Below are 22,104 nucleotides of genomic sequence, written 5' to 3' on the forward strand. Positions count from 1 at the left end.
AGCTGAGCTGCTCTCCCCCTGTGGGAGTGCGCTGACCTCCAGAGGGCAGCCCCTGTGTTGAGTGCCTGCCCCCTAGTAGTCAGTGTGTGTCATAGCAACCAGTTGTTCTGCTGTTTGGTTGATTTGCATATTACTGTTTTATTATATAGGATTTTAAAATTTTTGGTAAAATATACATAACATGAAATTTACCATTCTAATCTTTAAAAAAATATATATATTTTAATTGACTTCAGAGAGAAAGGAAGAGGGAGAGAGAAAGCTGGAAATATGAATGATGAGAGAGAATCACATAATTCTCTGCATGCCCCATACTGGGATCAAGCCACAACCCAAGCATGTGCCCTGTTTGGGAATCGAATTGTTACTTCCTGGTTCATAGGTTGATGCTCAACCACTGAGCCATGCCAGCTGGGCTTTAACATTTAATCAGTGGGATTGAATACATTAACAATGCTGTGCAACCATCTCCATTATCCATTTCCATAACCTTTTCATCGTCCCAAACATAAAACCTGTACCTGTTGAACTCACCATTTCCCCCTTATTTATAGTATTTACAAATTTTATCCTTGTATAGTTTTTCTTAGTGGTTGTTCTAGGTATTACATATGTATACTTGTCACAATCAACTCATGTCACCATTTTACCAATTCAAGTTAAGTATAGAAATCTTACCTTCATTTACATCTTTGTTCTCTCTGTTTATAATATAATATAAAAGGGGTTCACCGAAACCAGTTTGGTTCAGTGGATAGAGCGTCGGTCTGCAGACTGAAGAGTCCCAGGTTCGATTCCGGTCAAGGACGTGTCCCTTGGTTACGGGCACATCCCCAGTGGAGGGTGTGCAGGAGGCAGCTGATGGATGTTTCTAACTCTCTATCCCTCTCCCTTCCTCTCTGCAAAAATCAATAAAATATATTTTAAAAAAATAAAATTAAAAAAGTTAAAGGGGCTCTATGGAAAGTAACCTCACAGGGTGATTTGATCATAAATTCCTAACTGGACAGGTCATGGTGGATAGTCATGCCCAGGTATACTAGTGCAACTTCTTTAGTAAAAGGCTTATCTTTGCATTAAGCACACTTTTGAAATACTTCTTTTCAGAGCCCTCTTACTAAAACCTGACCACCTTCAAGAGAAAACATAGTCTTAAACTTTCTGAAATCAGATCCCTGCCTTGATTTCTCCCACTTTCCTGTAATATTCCTTATACTCCCTTCTTAATTTCAAATGCACAAAAGAAGCTGACAACTGTCATATTCTTGGTAACATTTATCTCAGTCTGTTGCGATCTTGTTCCAAGTGTATCCTCTGTTAGATTCAAATAAAGTTTTATAAAAATTCTCTACAGGTATGGACATTCTTTTTTTTTTTTTAATATATTATTGATTTTTTTACAGAGAGGAAGGGAGAGAGATAGAGAGCTAGAAACGTCGATGAGAGAGAAACATCGACCAGCTGCCTCCTGCACACCCCCCACCGGAGATGTGCCCGCAACCAATGCACATGCCCTTGACCGAAATTGAACCTGGGACCCCTCAGTCCACAGACCGACGCTCCACCATTGAGCCAAACCAGTTTCAGCTAGATATGAACATTCTTAATGTCAACATACTCTACATAAAACATTGTTATAGTTCTTGCTTTCACTGTTAATTTAGAAAATTCAAGAGGAGGAAACTGTATTACATACACTAATACTTTTTTGTTATTATGGTATTTCTTCTTGATGTTACAAGTTTCCTTCTTTTATTTTTTTTCTTTCTGTTTGCAAACATTGTCTCTGGTAGGTCTGCTTGTGAGAAATTCTCTTAGTTTTCCTTCATCTGGGGATACCTTGACATCATTTTCATTATTGAAGAATATTTTCCCTTTTCATATGGGAGCCACCAGCATGAGAGAAGTGTGGCCACAGATATCAGTGTGCTCTGAACAGAGGGAATCATCTGGCAAAAAAATGTCACTTTCGCCGGGACCGGTTTGGCTCAATGGATAGAGCGTCGGCTTGGGGACTGAAGGGTCCCGGGTTCGATTCCGGTCAAGGGCATGTACCTTGGTTGCGGGCATATCCCCGGTAGGAGGTGTGCAAGAGGCAGCTGATCGATGACTCTCTCATTGATGTTTCTAACTCTCTATCTCTCTCCCTTCCTCTCTGTACAAAAATCAATAAAATATATTTTTTAAAAAAATGTCACTTTCACACCAACTTGTACAAAAACAATAGACAGCCCTGTGCTGGAAGTGAATTGGCAGGCCATCAAACCCGTGTTGAGTCTTGGGATACTGGCAGAGCTGTGGCTCCAATTCCTAGAGTTTGAAGTGGGAGAAATCATCATTCTGGCCAGGATGCTTTCGGACATATGTGTGTGGGGGCTACACATTTGCACGACCAGAACCTGGCACCATTGGCAATGCATAAGTGAACACAACACAGCAGCCATATGCCATCTGCTCTGGCCTGGATGCCTCGGTCTTACCAATGCTGGTCATGTCTAAAGGCCATCATATTGAGGAAGTACCTTGGTAGTTGCTATGAGAAGACCAAATGGCTGTTTTGTTTCTTAAGAAACTTAAGGCTTGGAATGGTACAAGCTCTATGCCTCTCAGTGAACGAGAGCTGGCAAAGCAAAATGAGAAGCCGTCTTGTGCAGAGACCTTGCATTACTTACAACACGAACAATGATATTATCAAAACCTGAGACACATCCCTCAGGGAGCATTTGAGATTTTGGTCCCTTGCGTAGTTCATCAATTTGGCTAAAATGAACTTTTTAATTTTTAAATTAAAAAATGTGTTTTCAAATAAACATGAAAATTATCAACAGGTTTTTATGTTTCTTATATTGATGAGGTTTTTATAGAAAATAGGAAGCCGAGAAAGGAGAAGATAATGCTGAGATTTAGGGATGGAATTGCTCTGTTTAATGTAAGCAAACAGAACGTTTTTGAACCTTGCTCTCTGGGGCATGTGAGCCATTTCTGTGTTTGGACTGAAAGGGCTTTTCCGCCAGTTAGTTGATCTGTTTGGCACCTGGTGGAAAGCTGCCTTCCTCAAGAATAACTACAGCCTTCCCATGCACAAGATAGATGCTCAGTATAGACCTGAGCAGAATCTTAAAAACCCTAGAGAGCCAAAGAGCCCTCCGAGTACCATGCAAGGAGATTTACCAAAGAGTCCTGAAGAAGAATCCACTGAAAAACCAGAGAGTTATGTTGAAGTTGAACCCGTATGCAAAGTCCATGAGCCAAACATAGTTTTTCATAGGCCAAGAACCACAAGCTCCAGATGGATAAAGCAGCGGTTCTAGACGCCAAATCAGAAGAGAAGAGGGTTCCAGGCAAGGCCTGTGGTGGGAAGAAAGAAAAGAAGGCTGTTGGTGTTACGGAGCAAAAGAAACCTTTGGTGGGGAAAAATGGCTACAGCTACCAAGCAGTGAACCCGCAGGAAAGAAACGCCCCACAGAAGAAAAGAAGCCTGTAACAAAGTCAAATCTGGTCAAATCACTTTGGATAGTCCTATCTGGTTTGGCTCAGTGGATAGAACGTTGGACTGGGGACTGAAGGGTCCCAGGTTCGATTCCGGACAAGTGCACATGCCGTGGTTTCGAGCTCGATCCCCGGTAGGGGGTGTGCAGAAGGCAGCCAATCAATTATTCTATCTCATCATTGATGTTTCTATCTTTCTCTTCCTCTCCCTTCTTCTCTGAAATCAATAAAAATATCATTTGGACAACTAATTTTGAATAAAAACCTAATCAAAGACAGTGAAAAAATTATGTTCACTGGACATAGGATACTTGGTTGACAATTCTTTCCTTTTAGTACTTGAAAAATGTTGTGCCACCTCCTTCTGACCCTCGTGGTTCAGATGAAAAATCTGCTATAATTCATATTGGTGTTCTGCTTTAAGGTATCATTTCTCTCTGGCTGCTTCCAAAGTATCTTCTTTATCTTTAGTTTTCAGAAGTCTAATTGTCATATGTCTTGGAGTGGATTTCTTTGAGTTTATTTTATTTGAGATTTGCTTAACTTCTTGAATTTGTAGGATTATTATTATTATTATTATTATTTACCAAGTTAGGGAAGTTTTCTGTTGTTTTTCTTTTTACTCTATTATTGAGCTCATACTTATGTATTTTCAGTTCTTTAATTTCCATTTAGTTCTTTTTGATAATTTCCATTTCTTTGCTGAATTATTCACCTTCATTTTGTTTCAAGAGAATTTGTAAATGATTGCTGAAGGCTTTTTTTTTTTTTTCAAATGGTAATTGCTTTAACATAATTATCAGATAATTCCAACATTTGCTTCATCTCATTGTTGGCAGCCATCGAGTGTCTTTCCTCATTCATGTGATTTTCCTGGTTCTTGAATGAGTGACTTTTTTTTATTATTATTATATCCTGGACATTTTGGATAGTATATTATAAGGCTCTGGATACTATTTAATCTTTATTTTCTTGTAGCAGACGGTCCCCTGTTGAGATTTAACACATGGGCTGTTGAGTGTGTAGATTTCCTCTGGTCCATTCCAAAACCACTTTAGCAAAAGGGGAGCATGGCATCACACTGCCCTGTTGCAAATTGGGGAGGAGGACGTTCAGCTCTCCCCTTGTTGCACTGACACCCGCCCCGGGGAAGTGCAGCAGCATCAGCTCCCATTGTCTGGTTGCCTGAGTGGGAGTGTGAACTCAGCTCCATGGTCAGTCTGCTGATCACACCTGCTGGGGGAATGGGAGCACCACCTGCTTTTGCCAGGCAGAAGATGGAGGGTCAGTTCCCCATCCCTCCAGCTCTCCCCAGACCACTCTGCAGAAGAACTGGAATGCTGCCTCTCCCATCGTGGATTAGACGGATTGAGTGGAAAAATCACTTCCTGTGCAGTTCTGCTGAAATCATGCTAGGGAGAGGGTGTAGGTTTTTTCTTTTTTTTCTTTCTGTGTTTGGCTGGAGTAAGACAGATATTGCTAATAAGTTTTTCTATTATAAGGTCAGCCTTTCCCCCCATGGGTTAGCAAGGGAAAACAGGCTTTTCGTGGGGGTTTTATTTTCTTGGGTTTGAGGCTTTTCCATTCTGAGATATGACAGAAAATAAAGAAACCCAGGATCTTACCACTGTGTCATTTTTCAAGTGCCAAGATCCCTATGTCGCCCATCCTCTTTCTAGCTTTGAAAATAGCCCCATGCTTAATGAGACACATGATGAGACAAGGGACTATTACTGGGAAGTTGAAAGAAATACAAACAATAGAAGCAGACCCACAAATGACTCAGAGGTTATATTTAGCAGATAAAAAACATTCCCATGCTATGTCCAGGGTTTTTAGGAATGAGCTGGAGAAATGGAATTACTTCATGTCAGTGGAACTGGAAGTCTCCTCAGAAAGCCATTTTTTAAACACTTGCTTAATTTACTACCCAGAGTCTCCCCCAGGTTGTCAAAAGTTATGAATTTTGTATTTTAGCAATTTACAACCTAGACTCTGCCCTGAACAGATGCATAGTAAATTATGTAAACAGACAAATCAAATGCATACCTAATAAAAAGAAATAACATGCTAAATTTATATAGGGACTCATGATTTACAGAGCACTTTCTTTTTTTATAATATATTTCATTGATTTTTCTTTTACAGAGAGGAAGGGAGAGGGATAGTGAGTTAGAAACATCGATGAGGATGAGAGAGCATCGATCAGCTGCCTCTTGCACACCCCCCACTGGGAATGTGCCCGCACCCAAGGTACATGCCCTTAATTAGAATCGAGCCTGGGACCCTTCAGTCCTCAGGCCAATGCTCTATAAGCTGAACCAAACCTATCAGGGCCAGAGCACTTTCTACATACATTTTCTCTATACATTTACTAACTAAATGTATGCACTTACTATTATACAATATATATTTCTCTCAATAATGTTGCAAGGTAGGTGGAGTAGATATTGTTTTTGTTGTTTTTTGTTTGTTTGTTTTAAGGGAGCTGTTTGGTTAAGGTTCTTGCCTAAGGTTAAAAAGCTGGTAAGTACAATAGAAGTGTTATGATTTTGTGAATTTTAGCCCTGGGCTTCTATTATCAAACCACACTGCCTAGGGTAAATGATCATTTGTTCTATTAGCAATCCCATGCTTGACAAATAATCAGGGAGCATGATTTTGTCTTTTTGAGGTACAGTATCTTATGGGTTGTGACACCAGATAGATTCAAATTCAAGTTCCAGTTCCACCATGTCTAAGTTGTGTAACCTTGGGAAAATTACTTAACCCTTCTGTGCCTCAATTTCCTCATCTGTAAAATGAGGATAACAATATTTACTTTAAAAGATTCTTTCATAATGGACATTATAAACTGATGAACAAAAATAGATCCAGAGACAGAGAAACATTGATCAGACCATCAAACCTCAGAGTGAAGGCAGGGGAGGGTGGGAGTAAGGAGGAGAGATCAACCAAAGGACTTGTATGCATGCATATAAGCCCAACCAATGGACACAGACAACAGAGGGGTGAGGGCATGAGTGGGAGGAATGGGGGGGGGGAGGTAATAGGGGAATAAGGACACATATGTAACACCTTAATCAATAAAGAAATGGGGGGAAAAGATTCTTTCAGAAAAATCACACATTTAAAGCAAAGTGCCTGGCTTAATAAATGGTAGCTGTGATAATTATTATTAAATATAAACAAAGCAAAAAAAAAAAAATCCTCACTGCATTTCCATCATGAGGAAGTAATGATTCAGACTCAAAGCTTTCAGAAGCAGGGGGTGTGCATCTGTCCATTCCTGTTTGGTCGGGCAGCACCTCACATGTTACTCAATAAACACTGGCATCTCTGTAATTTTCACTGGAAGGGACTCAAGCCTCTCATTTTATAGATAAGGAAACTGAGGCTGGGCGAGGCTGAACAAATTACTCCAGGGTTACAGTGCTAGTGCCCTTCCTGCTATACCTAGTAAAGCTCACAAGGATTAAGCAGAAAATAAAGTATACAGAGACATCCAGACTGCAGAAAGAAATAGATTCAGGCCAATAAAACTGGAGGAGCAGGTCCAAAGGTATAAATACCCCCTGCAGGCTGGACACCATCGCTGAGGGCAATGGTTTACTGTAGGCAGCCAATTGGGAGCGCCTGGCCTTCGGGTGTGGTGAGGCTGTGCTGGTGAGAGAAGCTGTCTCTACAGACGTCAGTGATGCTGTAGGAAGGGGGCAATAGGTTGTGTGGCAATATGTTTTACTGTCAACACTGCCTATCCACTTCCTCTTAGTAGGTCTTACTGGGGGCAAGTGTCATTCAGCTGGTCATCAAACAGTCATGTAAGTGGCCATTTGCCCCAAACCACACAGGAGCTATAAAAGAAGTGGAAAACATTCACTTTAATATTTTTTGGTAGTAGTTGTGTTTTCACCCATTTCTTAAACTGATCTTAGCAATTTCGAGAAATGTCTCATGTGGAGATTTTATTTTATTGGCTTGAAAATAAAGTTTAAGAAATAAGAAGGAATGATATTTTTTATGATTCAATATTTCATAATAACACATTTTTTTCAATTGATCCTTGCTTTAATATTGGCTGTCAGCTAGAATAGTTAGTAAATTAGCAAGGTCTTTGCCACATGGTCTTCCCCCACCCCCCCTTTTTTTTTTTTTTTAATTCTCACCCAAGGATATTTTCCCGTTGATTTTAAAGAGAGTTGAAGTGAGAGGGAAAGACAGAAATATCGATGTGAGAGAAACACATTGATAGGTTGCCTCCTGCACACACCCTGGCCAGGCCTCAGGTTGGGGAGGAGGCTGCAACTTAGATACATGCCCTTCACCAGAATCAAACCTGGGACCCTTCTATTGAGCCAAACCAGCTAGGGCTCCCCATGGTCTTTTTTTTTTTTTTTTTATAATTATAATTAAAATATAGTCTTTCTTCCCTTTATCTGAAAGGGTATTTAGCATAAAAGTACTTTCCTAAAGCAATATTTTATAAATTCTCAAATCTAAAAAGATGAAATTTTGACATTTTCTATCTTGCCTCTGTTTAGTTTCAAGATTCTAAAAATAAATCAAAATGAGCCCTGATTGGTGTGCTAAGTGGTTAGAACACCAGGCTGCCCACAGAAGGTTCTTAGGTTTGATTTCCGGTCAAGGGTGTATACTTGGTTGCAGGCCTGATCCCTGGCCCTAGTTGGGGTGCGTGCAGGAGACAACCAATTGATGTGTCTCTCTCACATCTATGTTTCTTTCTCAGTCTCTCTTTTTCACCCTCCTCCTCCCTTCCACTCTCTCTAAAAATCAACAGAAAAAAACTCACTCCTTGGGTAAGGATGAAAAGATAAGTAACTAAGTAATCCTATATAATAAAAGCCTAATGTGCTAAGTGTCTGACCATTTGTTCAACCATTCAACCAGTCACTATGACACATACTGACCAGTAGCGGGCAGACACTCCAACTAGTAGGTTAGCTTGCTGCTGGGGTCTGGATGATTGGGACTGGGCAAGATGGGCCGACATGCCCTGGAGCCCTCCTGTGGCTTCTCCCCAGCCCCAATCATGCACCAGTGGTGTCCCTCAGCCTGGCCTGTGCCCTCTAGCAATCTGGGACCCCTTAGGGGATGTTAGAGAGCTGGTTGCAGCCTGATCCACGGAGGCCAGGCTGAGGGGCCCCTGTTGCATGAATTGGTGCCCCGGGCCTTCAGTAAACAAGTAAACAAACAAATAAGAATACATAAGATATATTGAATAAAGGTGTGCTAAGATATAATTATGTGAAGTGGCTATTAAACATTTCAAAAAGATGTCAAAAGCAGTTCTAGGAATTTTTTGTTGTTAATTTTGTTTGGACATCAAAAACAGTTTATAAAATAATTATATATAATGAGAACTATCTTTAATAAAAATGCATATATGTGTATACACAGGAAAAACTCTGGAAATTCACCCTAAATGTTAAAACTGAGTTTCTTTCTGGGTTTTGGGATTTCATGAGATTATGATTTGTTTTTTTAAAAATACTTTTCGTTTTCTAAGTTTTTCTACAGTGAATATGTATTTTGGTCTCCCTTTTTAAAATGTTTACTTAAATGTTACAGAGGACTGAATCTGAAGTGGAGGGAAGACCAGAGCAAGGTCCAGAATGATTGCAAATGAACGGTTCTCCAGACTGAACAGAGTGTGGGCAGGAGTCCATTTGATACCGGAGAGGTGTTTGTCTGTGTTGTGTGCGCAAATGCTTTTTCGTTGTGTACTGAAAGATGATCATAACAATATAATGTATAGCTGTTCTGAAAACTAAAATTTCCCCCTCTTGTTTCAAGAGACATTCTCTGAAAAACAAAGGTTTGGCTTGAAGCAATTATGCAAAAAAGGCCAGTAGAAATGAAGGAAGGAACACAAAGATCTCTGCCCATACGGGCACTATTTTTTCTCCCCTCCGTTATAACTGAGGCCCCCTCTCTTACTTGTCTGTACTCTTCCCTTTAACACTTTTTCTATGCTAATTAAATCGTGGGGGTAAAAAAGAAAAGTCAGCCTTGACCTAGGAGCTAACAATCAAATTGAGCTAAGGCAAATATTTAAAAGGTTAACAAAAATAGAGGGGCAGTGTTCATCTGGGCCAGTGATTGGCAAACCTCGGCTTGCGAGCCACATGCGGCTCTTTGGCCCCTTCAGTGCGGCTCTTCCACAAAATACCACGGCCTGGGCGAGTCTATTTTGAAGAAGTGGCGTTAGAAGTTTAAGTTTAAAAAATTTGGCTCTCAAAAGAAATTTCAATCATTGTACTGTTGATATTTGGCTCTATTGACTAATAAGTTTGCCAACCACTGACCTAGGCATTAAATTACTTAACATAGAGAAGTCCTAGAAGCAGTTCAAGGAGTGGCTGCTAACCTTACTGTGTGGTCATGGCGTAGGTCCGCACCGTGTAATAGGGAAATGCTGCTTCTGCGCTGACTGGCACAGTGGCTACTAGCCACCTATGGTCCCTGAGTACTTGAAATATGGTTAGTATGATGGAGGTATTGAACTTCTGATTTAATTTAAATAGCTGTATATAATTAGTAATTACCATACTGAAGAGCGCAGGCTAAGCTCAAGGGGAGGTATAAAAGTTAAGGTAGGGCTTTTCCTGTTACTTTAAGAAAGAGGAGGATTTGAATAGCTAATAAAGAAAAGCATCCCAGGAGAAGAAAAAGCATAAGTGAGTTATGCTCAATTCACACTGAAAGTATGAAAGTGTTTGGACATGGGTGTGTGAAAGTGCCCGGTGTTTGGATGAAGAATTGTGATGGGTTGTTACACTTGTACAGATCATACATCTGAGAGCTAGGATGAAAGTCATCGGTTATTTCTTTTTCTTAAAAAAAAAACACCCCAGGTATAATTGACATATAACATTAGTTTCATATGTACAACATAACAATGGTATTTAAATATTTATTTATTTATTTATTAAATATATATTTTATTGATTTCAGAGAGGAAGAAAGAGGGAGAGAGAGAGAAACATCAATGATGAGAGAGACTCATTGATTGGCTGCTTCCTGCAGGCCCCTGACTGGGGATGGAGCCCACAACCCAGGCATGTGTCCTTAGCCAGAATCAAACCTGGGACCCTTCAGTCTGCAGGCTGATGCTCTATCCACTGAGCCAAACTGGCCAGGGCTATATAATTATTTCTGTCCAGTGGATAATAGTTCTCACCATGTGCCAGGCATTATTGAGTGGATTACATTTATTATTTCATGTAATTATTATTTTTAATTGATTTTAGAGAGGGAAGATGGCATAGAAAGAAAAGGAAGGGGGGGGGGGGAGGTGAGAAGCATCACTCAGTTGCCTCCTGTACATGCCCCAACCACTTTCAACCTAGGTATGTGCTCTGACTGTAAATCAAACACATGACCTTCCAGTGGTGGGACAAGACTGCAACAAACTGAGACACACTGGCCAGGATTCTAATTATTATAACAACCTTTTCAGGGAACTGAAGATGCTCTGTGAGGGTAAGAGATCAAAGGCAGATAAGTGAAGCAATTATAATCATGGAGACATGTCAAAGGTACTAATAAAGGTGAGGAGGTAGAAATTAAAGAGCCCCACTTAAGACATTAGGAAGTTACACTCAACAGAACTTGATGATTGACCTCAGAGGAAGGGTGAATGAAAAAGGGAGTGAGACAATCTTTATCTCTAGGGATACTCATGAGGACAGAATGCTGGGGAACACCAATGATTCGGGGGTGAATGAAAGCAACTGAGTTAGCAAAGAGATTTTAAAAAGAATGTAGATGGTTGACAATGGAAATAGTTTAGTGGAGTTGAGCAATCTGATAGAGAAAATGTTTTCAAGAATCCTACAGGTGCCCTGACCGGTTTGGCTCAGTGGATAGAGTGTCAGCCTTCAGACTCAAGGGTCCCGGGTTCGATTCCGGTCAAGGGCATGTACCTTGGTTGTGGGCACATCCCCCGGAGGGGTGTGCAGGAGGCAGCCGATTGATGTTTCTCTCATTGATGTTTGACTTTCTGTCCCTTTCCCTTCTTCTCTGTAAAAAATCAATTATATATATATATATATATATTTTTTTTTTAAAGAAAGAACCCTACAGGTAAGTTAAATGTGAGGATGAAGAAGTGGCAGAGAAACATGGAAAAGTTAAGGCAATTCTGACAAAAACTGAGGCATCAAGTAGAGGAAAGTTGGTTTTGGGGGGGAAATACAAATTCTGCATTTGGCATGTTAATTGGAGGTAACCAGTCCTCTGGATGATGATGTCTTGCTGGTTGGAGGGAATGTGAAGTTGGAGTTTATGAAGCAGATCAGGGCTGGAGACTGTAATTTTCCCCCCCAGGACAGTAGGTAAAGGGAAAAGAGAAGGTTGAGGCTATAAACTGGGGATAAAACCATCCATCTAAGAAGGCTAAATGGGGACTTACGATCATTAACAACCACTACCACCACAATCTATCCTGTGACTATCATGTGCTTATTATGGGCACCGTATATAATAAAAGCCTAATATGCTAAGTGTCTGGTTGACCAGTTGGCCTTTCAACCAATCAAAGCGTAAATGCTAACGATATGCTGAGGCCGCTCAACTGCTCGCTATGACCACCAGGGGCAGATGCTCTGACTGGTAGTTTAGTTTGCACCGATTGGGATTGAGTGAGATAGCCAGACATGCCCTGAAACCCTCCCACAGTCCCTCCCTGGGCTGGCCAACCTCCCACATCCCTCCCCAGCCCCATCATGCACTTCTGGGGTCCCTCAGGCTGGCCTGCACCCTCTTGCAATCCAGGACCCCTCGAGGGATTTTGGAGAACCTGTTTCAACTTGATCCTGCAGGCCAGGCAAGGGACCCCAATGGTACATGAATTTCTGCATCCAGTCTCAGTTTATATATATTATTTCACTTAATTTTCCTAAGAATCTAATGAAGTATTATTAATTCCATTATAAAAATGGAAATTGTAGCTCAAAAAGGTTTTGTTGTAATTAAATAAAAAAGATTGCCTATTATGCTGCCAAACTCTGTTCTGGGCACAGAATAGGAACAGTTAGGTGCCTGCTTTCATGGAGCTTTTATGGATGAGGTGCAGACAGAAAAAATAAAGCAAGTGAATAAATGAATCAGATAATTTTGGATTTAATAAGTGGTGAGAAAATTAGTGATATAATTTACGTAAAATAATAAAAGCGTAATATGCTAATTAGACCGGATGCAGCTGAGGGATGGAGGCAGCTGTTGGGGCTGCAAAAGTCTACTCTTGGGCGAATTTCATGCATCGGGCCACGAGTATTATAATAAATAGGCTACAGCAATGGAGGAAGGTGAGCGAGAGTGTAGAAGCTATATTAGTGTGCTCAGGGGAGGACCCTCTGAGGCGGGACAAGTGAGCTGAGAACTTTAGGAGGGGAAAGGTGGAAGTTTTCCAGGCCAAGGAAAAGGATAAGAGCGCAGAGGCCCGGGGCAGTACTAGTTGGGATACTGAATCCACGTTAAGGTTGGTGCAACTGCACGAAGCTTAGTGAGGAAGGGGGGGTTGGAGAGGACACCAAATCAGGGGAAGGAGTTACTCAATGGGGAGAAGTCGATCCGATTCAATGGACTAAGGCACCTAAGAGGCAGAGGCCAGGCTGTCCGGCTTTTCCACGAGTTTCCATTCCGCGAAGCTGCGGGTACATGACCAGGGGGTGAGGCAACCCATCAGGAAAGGTTCCAGAACCTGGGCCAAAGGGCAGAGGCCCATGGGGGCTGGGGGGTGCAGAATGGGACCTCATGGTGTCGCAGGCGTAAAGGCAGCACCGCCCTCGCGCCTAGTCGTTCCTGGCAGGGGTCCCGCACGTAGCTCCTGCCACGGCGCCCCCATCTCCCCGCCTTTAATTCTAGCAGGCGCCCCCTGCCCGGCCTGGCTTGGCTTTTCCGATCGCGGCGGTGAGTTCGTCTTCTAAAGCTTCGGAAATGACAGTCCCCCACCCGAGTGACAGGGAGATGGACTGACGGATGGCTAGGAAGAGCGCCCATGGAAAACAGACCGTTTCATTTCTGTCTTGTTTTATCTCACTGCTTTGCAGAAACCCCTCGCTTTCCGGTTTGTTCTCCCAAGTGACCCCCCTCCAACAGCAAGACTCTTGGTTTGGCCTCTGGGCCCGGATTGGCTGGAGGTTTACGCCTCGGCTCGCGATTGGAGGACGTTGGTTCCTTCCGTAGTCCTCGCTTCCCATAGGCTCGTTCTCCGGTTTCTGGGCGGGGTGGCTGGGAACGGTTTCCACCCTCTTGTTTACGAAGCGCGCCGCTGTGGCGCTGTCAGCGCGCCGGGGCTGTCCCCAAAGTTCCCTAATGTAGCTCCTCCGACCAATTGGGTCCTGGCTCCGCCCTCGCCGTCTCCCGCACACACTTCCCGCGTGGTACGGCCCTCACCTGTGGAGCGGCGCGAGCGCACGCCCGCCGCCTCCCTCCGCCCTCGCTCGCCGGGCGGCTCCCCCTCGCGGGAGCTCTTGGTACGGCCCGCGCCGCCTCCTTCCCTCGCCGGGGTGGCTTCTTCCCTCCACCACCCCCTTCTCGGGTCGGCGGCTGCTCTTGGTGCCGCCCTGGAGAACCGGGTCATCGGCCGGTTCCCGTGAAAACAAAAACAATCGGCGGGTAGCCGAACGCGGCGCGCGGGGAAGGACTTGAGGCGCGGGGCCGGGTGGGGCCGCCAGCCGGCGCGATTGCGACGCGCCAGAGGCCGCGCGCCATGGGGCAGCCGGGCACGGGCTCCGCGGGGCTCCCCCGGCGCCGGGGCTAGCCGTAGCGCGCCCGTCGCCTCAGCCTCCCGCGCCGCCCGCCCGCCCGCCCGCCTGGGGGACCAGGAAGAGGACGCGGCCTCGGCCGGGCCCGGGCCGAACGGCTGCGGACGCCCGGGCGCCGGGGAGCCGAGTGCCGCCGCCGCCGCCGCGGAGATGGATCAGTGCGTGACGGTGGAGCGCGAGCTGGAGAAGGTGCTGCACAAGTTCTCGGGCTACGGGCAGCTGTGCGAGCGCGGCCTGGAGGAGCTCATCGACTACACGGGCGGCCTCAAGCACGAGATCCTGCAGAGCCACGGTAGGGCGGCCCGGGTGGGCGCGCGGGGCCCGGCCCACCGCCCGCGACCCCGTCCCCCTTTACCCCCACAGGCCCGGGCGGGTGGAAGGGGCGCCCCCGGAGTTCGTTCCCCGCCTCCCCGAGGTGCGAGGCCCTCAGCCCCCTGTGACTTTTCCTCCAACCCGCCCGACCTCGTTGTTAATTGAGAGCGAGCGCGAACCGGTGCAGAAGGAAGCCTGTCCCGGAGCCTCGTGCCTCAGCCATGTCAGCCGCGCGTGGGGTGGGCCGCCGCACCTGCAAACTGCTGCCTCCCGCCCCGGGGGGACCCACGGGGGTTGGTCACTTTTTCTTCCCCTGCTCCACATCCTTGGCTGGGGACTCAGTTTCTTCTTCTTCTTCTTTCTTTCTTTGTTAAATGAGAAAGTCGAGTGGTATTATTAGCTGTGGGTTACACAGTGGCTCCTGCAAACTTCACGATTGGACTGACGGGGAAGCAGCTCCTCGCGCTGACAGGATCCGATAGAATGAGCTGCATTACACCGGGCGGCCCTCCTAGGGTGGCCAGGGCTGAGCCCGGGGAGGAGCAGGCAGATAATTCTCCCTGAAGCAAACTGTGGGAGAAGTGTTTCGTTATTTGCCTTAATCGAGTTTTTTACTTTTCTTTTTTTTTTTAGCAAACGCATTTTCTATAGAAGGTGTTTTATCTGGGTTATTTCAGTATTGTCCTAAGCCCTGGAGGGCTGACAGTTTGTCAAAGTTAACTTGTGGTAGCTGGTTGAGAAGGTTTTTTTCTTTTCTTTTTTTCTTTTTTCTTTTTCTTTTGTTTTTTTTTTTTAAAGTAATATTAAAGATCTGTTTACGCTTCCACTAAAATAGTCAAAGTGATGATTCCTTCTGATCAAGATGTCTCGGACCTTATTTAATAGGCTTATTCAGGATGCTGGGATAAATCGTAGGCCGGACAGAAGTTTATGTAAAGGAAGGTGTGGTGCGAAATGCAGGTACTTGTGGCCGTTGAGATGAGGGCAGTGGTGCTCCTGGAGCTCTCTCCTTCATTATAATACACCTTCCTTTCCCGGGTGGCTTTCAGGTGAGAGTAAGTGCTAGTCCCTGGGTAGGGAGTCTTAGCAACATCTCATTCTGGACTCCACCTCACTTTTGAGCCCCTGGGAAGAAGCAACCTGCCACCATAGTGGGGTAGGAGTTGAAATGTTCCTATGGAACAAGGAGCAGACCTAGATGGCTGCCTGTGAAGGGGATGGAGGTGGATTAGGCTGGGAATCCTGGGGAGGGTCTGCAGAGTTCTGTTTTGGTCATGAGAAATAAAGCGAAAGCAAAGAAGGGCTAAAGAAGATCGGGTCCAGGGCTTAATGTTTACTGGTGGCTGAGGATGTATATAGATGGTGTTGGTCTGGAAAAGAACTATCATTTTTTTTTTTTTTTTTAGCTTATTTGCCACAAGTTCATGGATTGTACTGAGCCCTAATTCTTTAATCATTTTATTAAACTTTAGGTTATCTTAACTTCCCCAGCTCTGAGGGAAGAGGAGAGCACTCTTGCCCTTTAGTTGTACCAGCCTTTTAATGCGGGTTCTCCTGTAAGTAAAGTTTGGTCTAATTTAAGATTCCGTAGGTGCTGTTTGATCTTTCTTACTGTGCTTTTTATCTAATTTGGATAATGCACTGATGCTTCTCAAACTTCACTTACACATATGCACTCTTATTTTTCAGATGGATTCATGATTTAACTTAAGTAGATTTGTCCTCATTCTAGGCAGTGAAGTCATAGGTTTGGTGTGTTTGGTATAATAAACTACATATTAAAAATAAATTAATAATTATTAAAATATCTTATATTCAGGTAAAAGCACCATTCACATCACTTTGGACAACCATTGATTGACAGATAAATAGTATGGATAAATTTTGGTGATTTGATTTATGAATGCTTTTTAGCACTTTTTTTTCTATTGGCAAATATATATTTTCATTTGTTGTGTAAGGGACAACAGAAAAGAATTATATAGCCTGTATCGCCAATATTCTAAATTCACTTTTGGTTAAAGAAGAATAGACAAGCAGTTTTATGACATGTTTAAAGTGTATTTGGGAAAATACAACCTTTGTAAGAGTAAAGTCTGTACAGTATTTAAAAAATGTTTTTATTGATTTCAGAGAGGAAGCGGAAGAGGGAGAGAGAGAGAGAAATATCAGTGATGAGAGAGAATCGTCAATTGGCTGCCCTCTGCACACCCCACACTGGGGATCGAGCCCACAACCTTGGTATGTGCCCTGACTGGGAATCGAACCGAGACCTCCTGGTTCATAGGTTGAGGCTCAACCACTGAGCTGTGCCTGCTGGGCTCTACAGTATTTTATATTATTAGTTTTAGGCTGTTATTAAAAGAAGTTCTAACGTGGTTTCTGAAAGTGATTCTCAAGGATTTTCTATTTTATCTATTTGGAGTAAATAGTACATTCAAATGATATGATCTCTAATGACACAAAAGGATACCCAGTAAAACCTCCCTGCTTCTTATTCATTGACCACTTCATTGGCTATCTCACAAAGATGCTTATTTCCAGAAAAAAATCTAAGAGAGTTCAGGTAAATAATAATTTGTCATTATTTTTACTTTGAGGCACTGGACATGTAATGCTATTTACTATGAATTAGGCTTAGTATTATCTCAATTTGCACGTTGGTAGAGACAGTTTTATTTGTGGGAACTTTCTAAAATTTCTTTTTGTTTGATGTGTGATCTGACTCCTGGTAGTAAAACTCTTTTAAACCACGATCTTCGATCTTTATTTATTTTTTTGATGAATCAAAGAGAATTTAGTTACTATTTGCAGAAGTATTGTTTCTTTTTTCTTTTTCTTTGTTTCAAGTAATTTGAGGGTGGCAAATGAGTAGGCAAGTAGGCAATTAAGGGCGAAAGAAAAAACAAGTTATGGTGGTCACATTTTATTTCTGTGATTGGTATAAAGGATACTGTTAAGAATAATGGCCAAGTTTTGAATTGAGTAAATAAACTTTGATATCTAGTTTAATATCTAATCTGGAAAGTAGCAAAAAAGTAGGCCAGCAGAGTTTGGGTGGATAACAGTAGCCATTGTTCAAATACTCTAAGAGGAGAATAGACTAGTAACCAAACTACTTGAGCTATTTTAGATGGTCAGAATAGGTCATTGTTGGTGTTTCTAGTGGGTTTAGAAGCAGATTTAACTTTGTCAGCCATTCCTTTCCAGGTTCATTTAGGAGGTAATTCTTTGTTATTAGGCACCTTACTCATTCACACTAGTATGTTACCCATGATTCATTTGGTTGCAGAGGGCAGAATCGTTTAAATTAAAATGGAATTTGTTGACTCATAAGTAGGCAGAAGTTAAGCCAGGCTGGCTTCAGGGGCACAAAGGATGTCGTAAAGACAGGACTTCTGTTCTCTGCCTCTCAGCTGTGCTGTCCGTGGTGGTTTTTTTCTCAAAGGAGCTTTCTCCATGTGGAGGTCAAGATGTGCAGTATAGCTCATGTCATCCTTACTGCTGGGGTCCCCAAAGACAGGAATGTGTCTTTTGTCTGCATTTCCAACAAAATCACCAGGAAATATCCTTCTGGTCTTGTTTGGGTCATATAAGCCTCTCCCTGAATCAGCAACTGGGGGCAGGGCACGGAGTCCGCTGGCCTTCTTGGTCTGTGCTTACTTACCATGTGTGCCAGTAGATGTATGAGTATGTGATCCATTGTGGATCCACTAGAGGACAGAGTTCTAGAAAGAACAACTTGCACCCAAGACAAAAGGGATGAAAGGGATAGGTGTCTTTTATAGATATATACAGGGATGGGCAAAAGTAGGTTTATAGTTACTTGTATGGAAAATAATATAATAACAATAAACTTGCAAGTACTCACACCTGTAAACCTACATTCTTCTATTATCATTGTTACATCATATAAGTTACATCAATGGCAGTTACATCAAACATCTTTGAGATCTAATCTTGAGTAGCCCAACCTTTATTTCTCAGTTTTTACCTTGCTTCCTCACGATAATGTGTGTATAATTCAAATACTGGGTTGTTAGTATGACAATCTGTAGACTAGAGAAAACAACTTGATTCATGTTACCTCTGGGAACTTATTTGCCATCACTGCAATATTTGACATGATAAAATTATTTTCCTAAGGTTATCTTATCTTTTAAGTAGTTTATAATTTCAGATGATAACAGGGGAAAACTTGCCAGCACTGCTGTGATAGTATCGCACTACAGCTAATCGACAAATTTCCATTGTTGTCATGTTTTATTCTGTTATTAAGGTGGTGAAAATGGTGTTATAGCAAACTATTCACTTGGGCATTAAAGCTGACTTGTTTTTATTTGGTATTCTGCCTATTCATCTGTAAAATATTTGAAAATCACCCCAAAAAGGCAGTTTAGGGGAGAGTTGTGGAGGGCCCTCGCTGTGAGGTGTGTATTTGGAACCCTGTGGTATTCCTTTAACTCCCAGAAGTTGGTAGATACCAGGAGATGATCTCTAACTGGGCATTTCTTAGAAAGCTCCAATAATTTGTGGAGAGTGGTGGAAACTCTGGCCTTCCCTTAGATTAGGTGCTAGCTTGATGCCTCAAGAATAGGGACCAGAGCCTCCCGCAGGACTTGAAGCTTTTAGAAATATGCTTTCACCTTATTTGGGCTTGGTGATTGCTTAGCTGAACTCGCAATGATTCTTTGGGAACATTGTTTGGAGCCTTTCTTCACTTAAAATTAAGGCCGGAATAGTAATTTCTTTTTATCCCAGAGCACTGTGTATTACTTTGGTAAGTTTGCAATATTTGTCGAATTCATATAGATTTACTGTCTTACTGAGGTATAAAGACATTTGGGTGGAGATAAGGAGAGACTTATTATTATTTTTTCTATGTGGGAGATACTTATTTTTAAGGAAAAAAGGCCTCAGTCCTCCAGGAGGCCAATTAAGGAGATAGATGAGCCTGCACTTGGTGGAGTAAAACACATTTTTGCCCTTGAGCTCAGCAGATATGAGTTTGAATCCTTGCTCTGCCATTTACTGGTTCTGTAATCTTTTGTTATTGTTAATCCTCACCCGAGGATATTTTGTCTATTGCTTTTCAGAGTAAGTGAAAGGGAGGGAGGGAGAGAGAGAAACATTGATATGAAAGAGACACATGGACTGGTTGCCTTCTGAACATACCCCAATGGGGCAGAGAATGAACCCGCAACCCAGGTACATGCCCTTGACTGGGAATCAAACCAGAGACCCTTTGGTGATTTTTTTGGGCGGGGGAGGGAGGGGTGTGGCGGCGGGCACTCTAACCATTGAGCAACACTCGCCAAGGCTGATTGTACAATTTTGCCTAGCCTGTTTCCTTTTCAGTAAACTAATAATTTATATCACAGAGTTATGGGAATAAAATAGTTAATAGTTGTGAACTGGCTTTGAAATCTGTAAGACAAAGTATATTTGTTATTTTGAAGATCTGTGCCTTTAATCAGTGTTAAGCACTGTTTTGAGATGCTTTGACTCTTTAAATGTATTTATTACTGGTGTATATTAAATACCATTCTGTGACCAGGGATCTGTCTGCTTATAAGGATACTCAAAGCGTGTAAGAAACAGAATCTTCAAGAAACTTTAGTGGCATAACGAGATCAGACTTTTACATTTGAGAGGGTCAAAAACCAAGGCCATGGCTCAATATATAGCAGTGCTTCTGGTTGGTACAAATATTAGCAGTTCAGAGAAATGGGAAGAGAAGAAACCCTTGGAAAGAACTGCTTGGGGAGGAGGGGTATTTAAGAGAACTTGAGAGCATCTGGTCAAATAGTAGTTAATCACCAATTATATTTGGAACTAAGCTGTCTTTTGAGAGTTACAGAGGACAAGCAATCATTCTCCAGCTCTAGTTAGTGATGAGACTGGCATGTTTTTAACAAACACAAATATGCAGGACCATATAAAGACAGTTCCCAACTTATAGTGGTTTGACTTATGATTTTCTCACTTTACGATGGTGTAAAATGATATGCATTCAATAAAAACCATACTTTAAGTTTTAAATTTTGATCTTCTCTAGGCTGGTGATACATGGTACGATACATGATACTGGACAACGGCAGCAAGCCCCAACTTCCCTCAGCCAGGCCAGCACTAGGGTAAACACTGATGTGAGTCTTCGGAGCATGTTTAAGGTAGACTAGGCTAAAGCTATGATGCTTAGTAGGGTAGATGTATTAAATGCATTTTCAACTTACAATATTTTCAACTTAATAACCCCAACGTAAATCAAGGAGCTTCTGTATATAGGCTAAGTGCTGATTGAGTGGTATAGACAAGTGGGGGTAAGATTTGAACAAGACTCTTCTAATGTGTGGGAAGTTTCAGTCGAGGGACTGAATGTGGGTAGTAGGAAGGTAAGAGGGGGTGCCAGGTAAAGTAGTCCTTACAAAGGTGCAGAGGAGTGAGAGGACAAGAGGCATTCTGGAAACAGTGGAGGACCAGGGTGAGGAGAAATGAGGTAAAAGAATGACGATTAGGTTGGAATAGGTTTTATATAGTCATGGATACCAGGGAGAGTAGTAGACTAGGGGAAAGAATTGAATGACTTGGGTTGGGAGGGGCTTTTTGAACAGGGAAAGGCATTATCAGAGAGCAATTGTCAGCGGCATTGAAGTTGGTTGCAGTGGGGAGTGAGGTTTGGCAAGACTAGTTAAGATTAAGATCTGATAAAATAGGGACCTGTCTATGAGTGGTAAAGATATGAAGGGAACTCATGCATAGAATTCTTGAAGAAAGAAATTTCCAGGACTTGGTACATGGAATGGAGGGAGTCTGGCAGAGTGTGATAGAGGGACTGGAAAAATCAAAGGTTAGTCTGAGGTATGTTTTTTTTTAATATGATTTTTTACTCATTTTAGAGAGAAAGGGAGAGAGTGGTAGAAACATCAGTGATAGAGAGAATCATTGATCTGCTACCTCCTGCAGGCCCCATACTGGGAATTGAGTCGAAATCTGTGCATGTGTCCTGCCTTGGAATCAACTGTGACCTCCTGATTCATGGGTTGAAGCTCAACCACTAAGCAACACTGGCTAGGCTAATCTATGGTTTTGAGCCTGAGTGGCAGGTGAAACCAGGAAGAAAAAAGGAATTTTAGGAGAGGGGAAGGTAGAAAGTTGAGTTTGGTTTTTAAATATGAAAGCCCCATTTAAATGCTAAAGTAAACCTTATGGGGTTCAGCCATTTCTTTCAAAGACAAAAAGATGCCTAGAAATAATTCTCTACATTTTGAAATTGAAGGGAGTGAGTATGCGCTTTAATAGCATTTAAAAATTTGCACGTACATCCTCTTTTTCATCTTTCCCCAGTTCTTGTCTCCTAGTCTTTCCCCCCCCTCCCCCCCATATATATATTATTGATTTCAGAAGGAAGGGAAAGGGAGAGATTGAGCCTGTAACACAGGCATGTGCCCTTAACTGGAATTGAACCCGGGACCCTTACCAGCTAGGGCCTAGTCTCCTTTTTGAAGCCCCA

At 42.7% G+C, this 22,104-nt stretch overlaps 1 protein-coding gene across 3 annotated transcripts in view; it reads left to right on the forward strand.

The window, feature by feature from the left end:
* Window positions 1-13,958: 13,958 nt before the first annotated feature.
* RMND5A (required for meiotic nuclear division 5 homolog A) overlaps window positions 13,959-22,104 on the forward strand; it is a 55,758-nt gene continuing 47,612 nt past the window's right edge. For all 3 annotated transcript variants that reach the window (XM_084900263.1, XM_084900264.1, XM_084900265.1), the window contains exon 1: window positions 13,959-14,571. In XM_084900263.1, the coding sequence (XP_084756389.1) occupies window positions 14,430-14,571 (142 nt within the window). In that variant the 5' untranslated portion in view covers window positions 13,959-14,429. The remainder of the gene's footprint in view (window positions 14,572-22,104) is intronic.

Source organism: Pipistrellus hanaki, assembly GCF_964339955.1.
Source record: "Pipistrellus hanaki genome assembly, chromosome: 12".
Taxonomy (NCBI): Eukaryota; Metazoa; Chordata; class Mammalia; order Chiroptera; family Vespertilionidae; genus Pipistrellus; species Pipistrellus hanaki.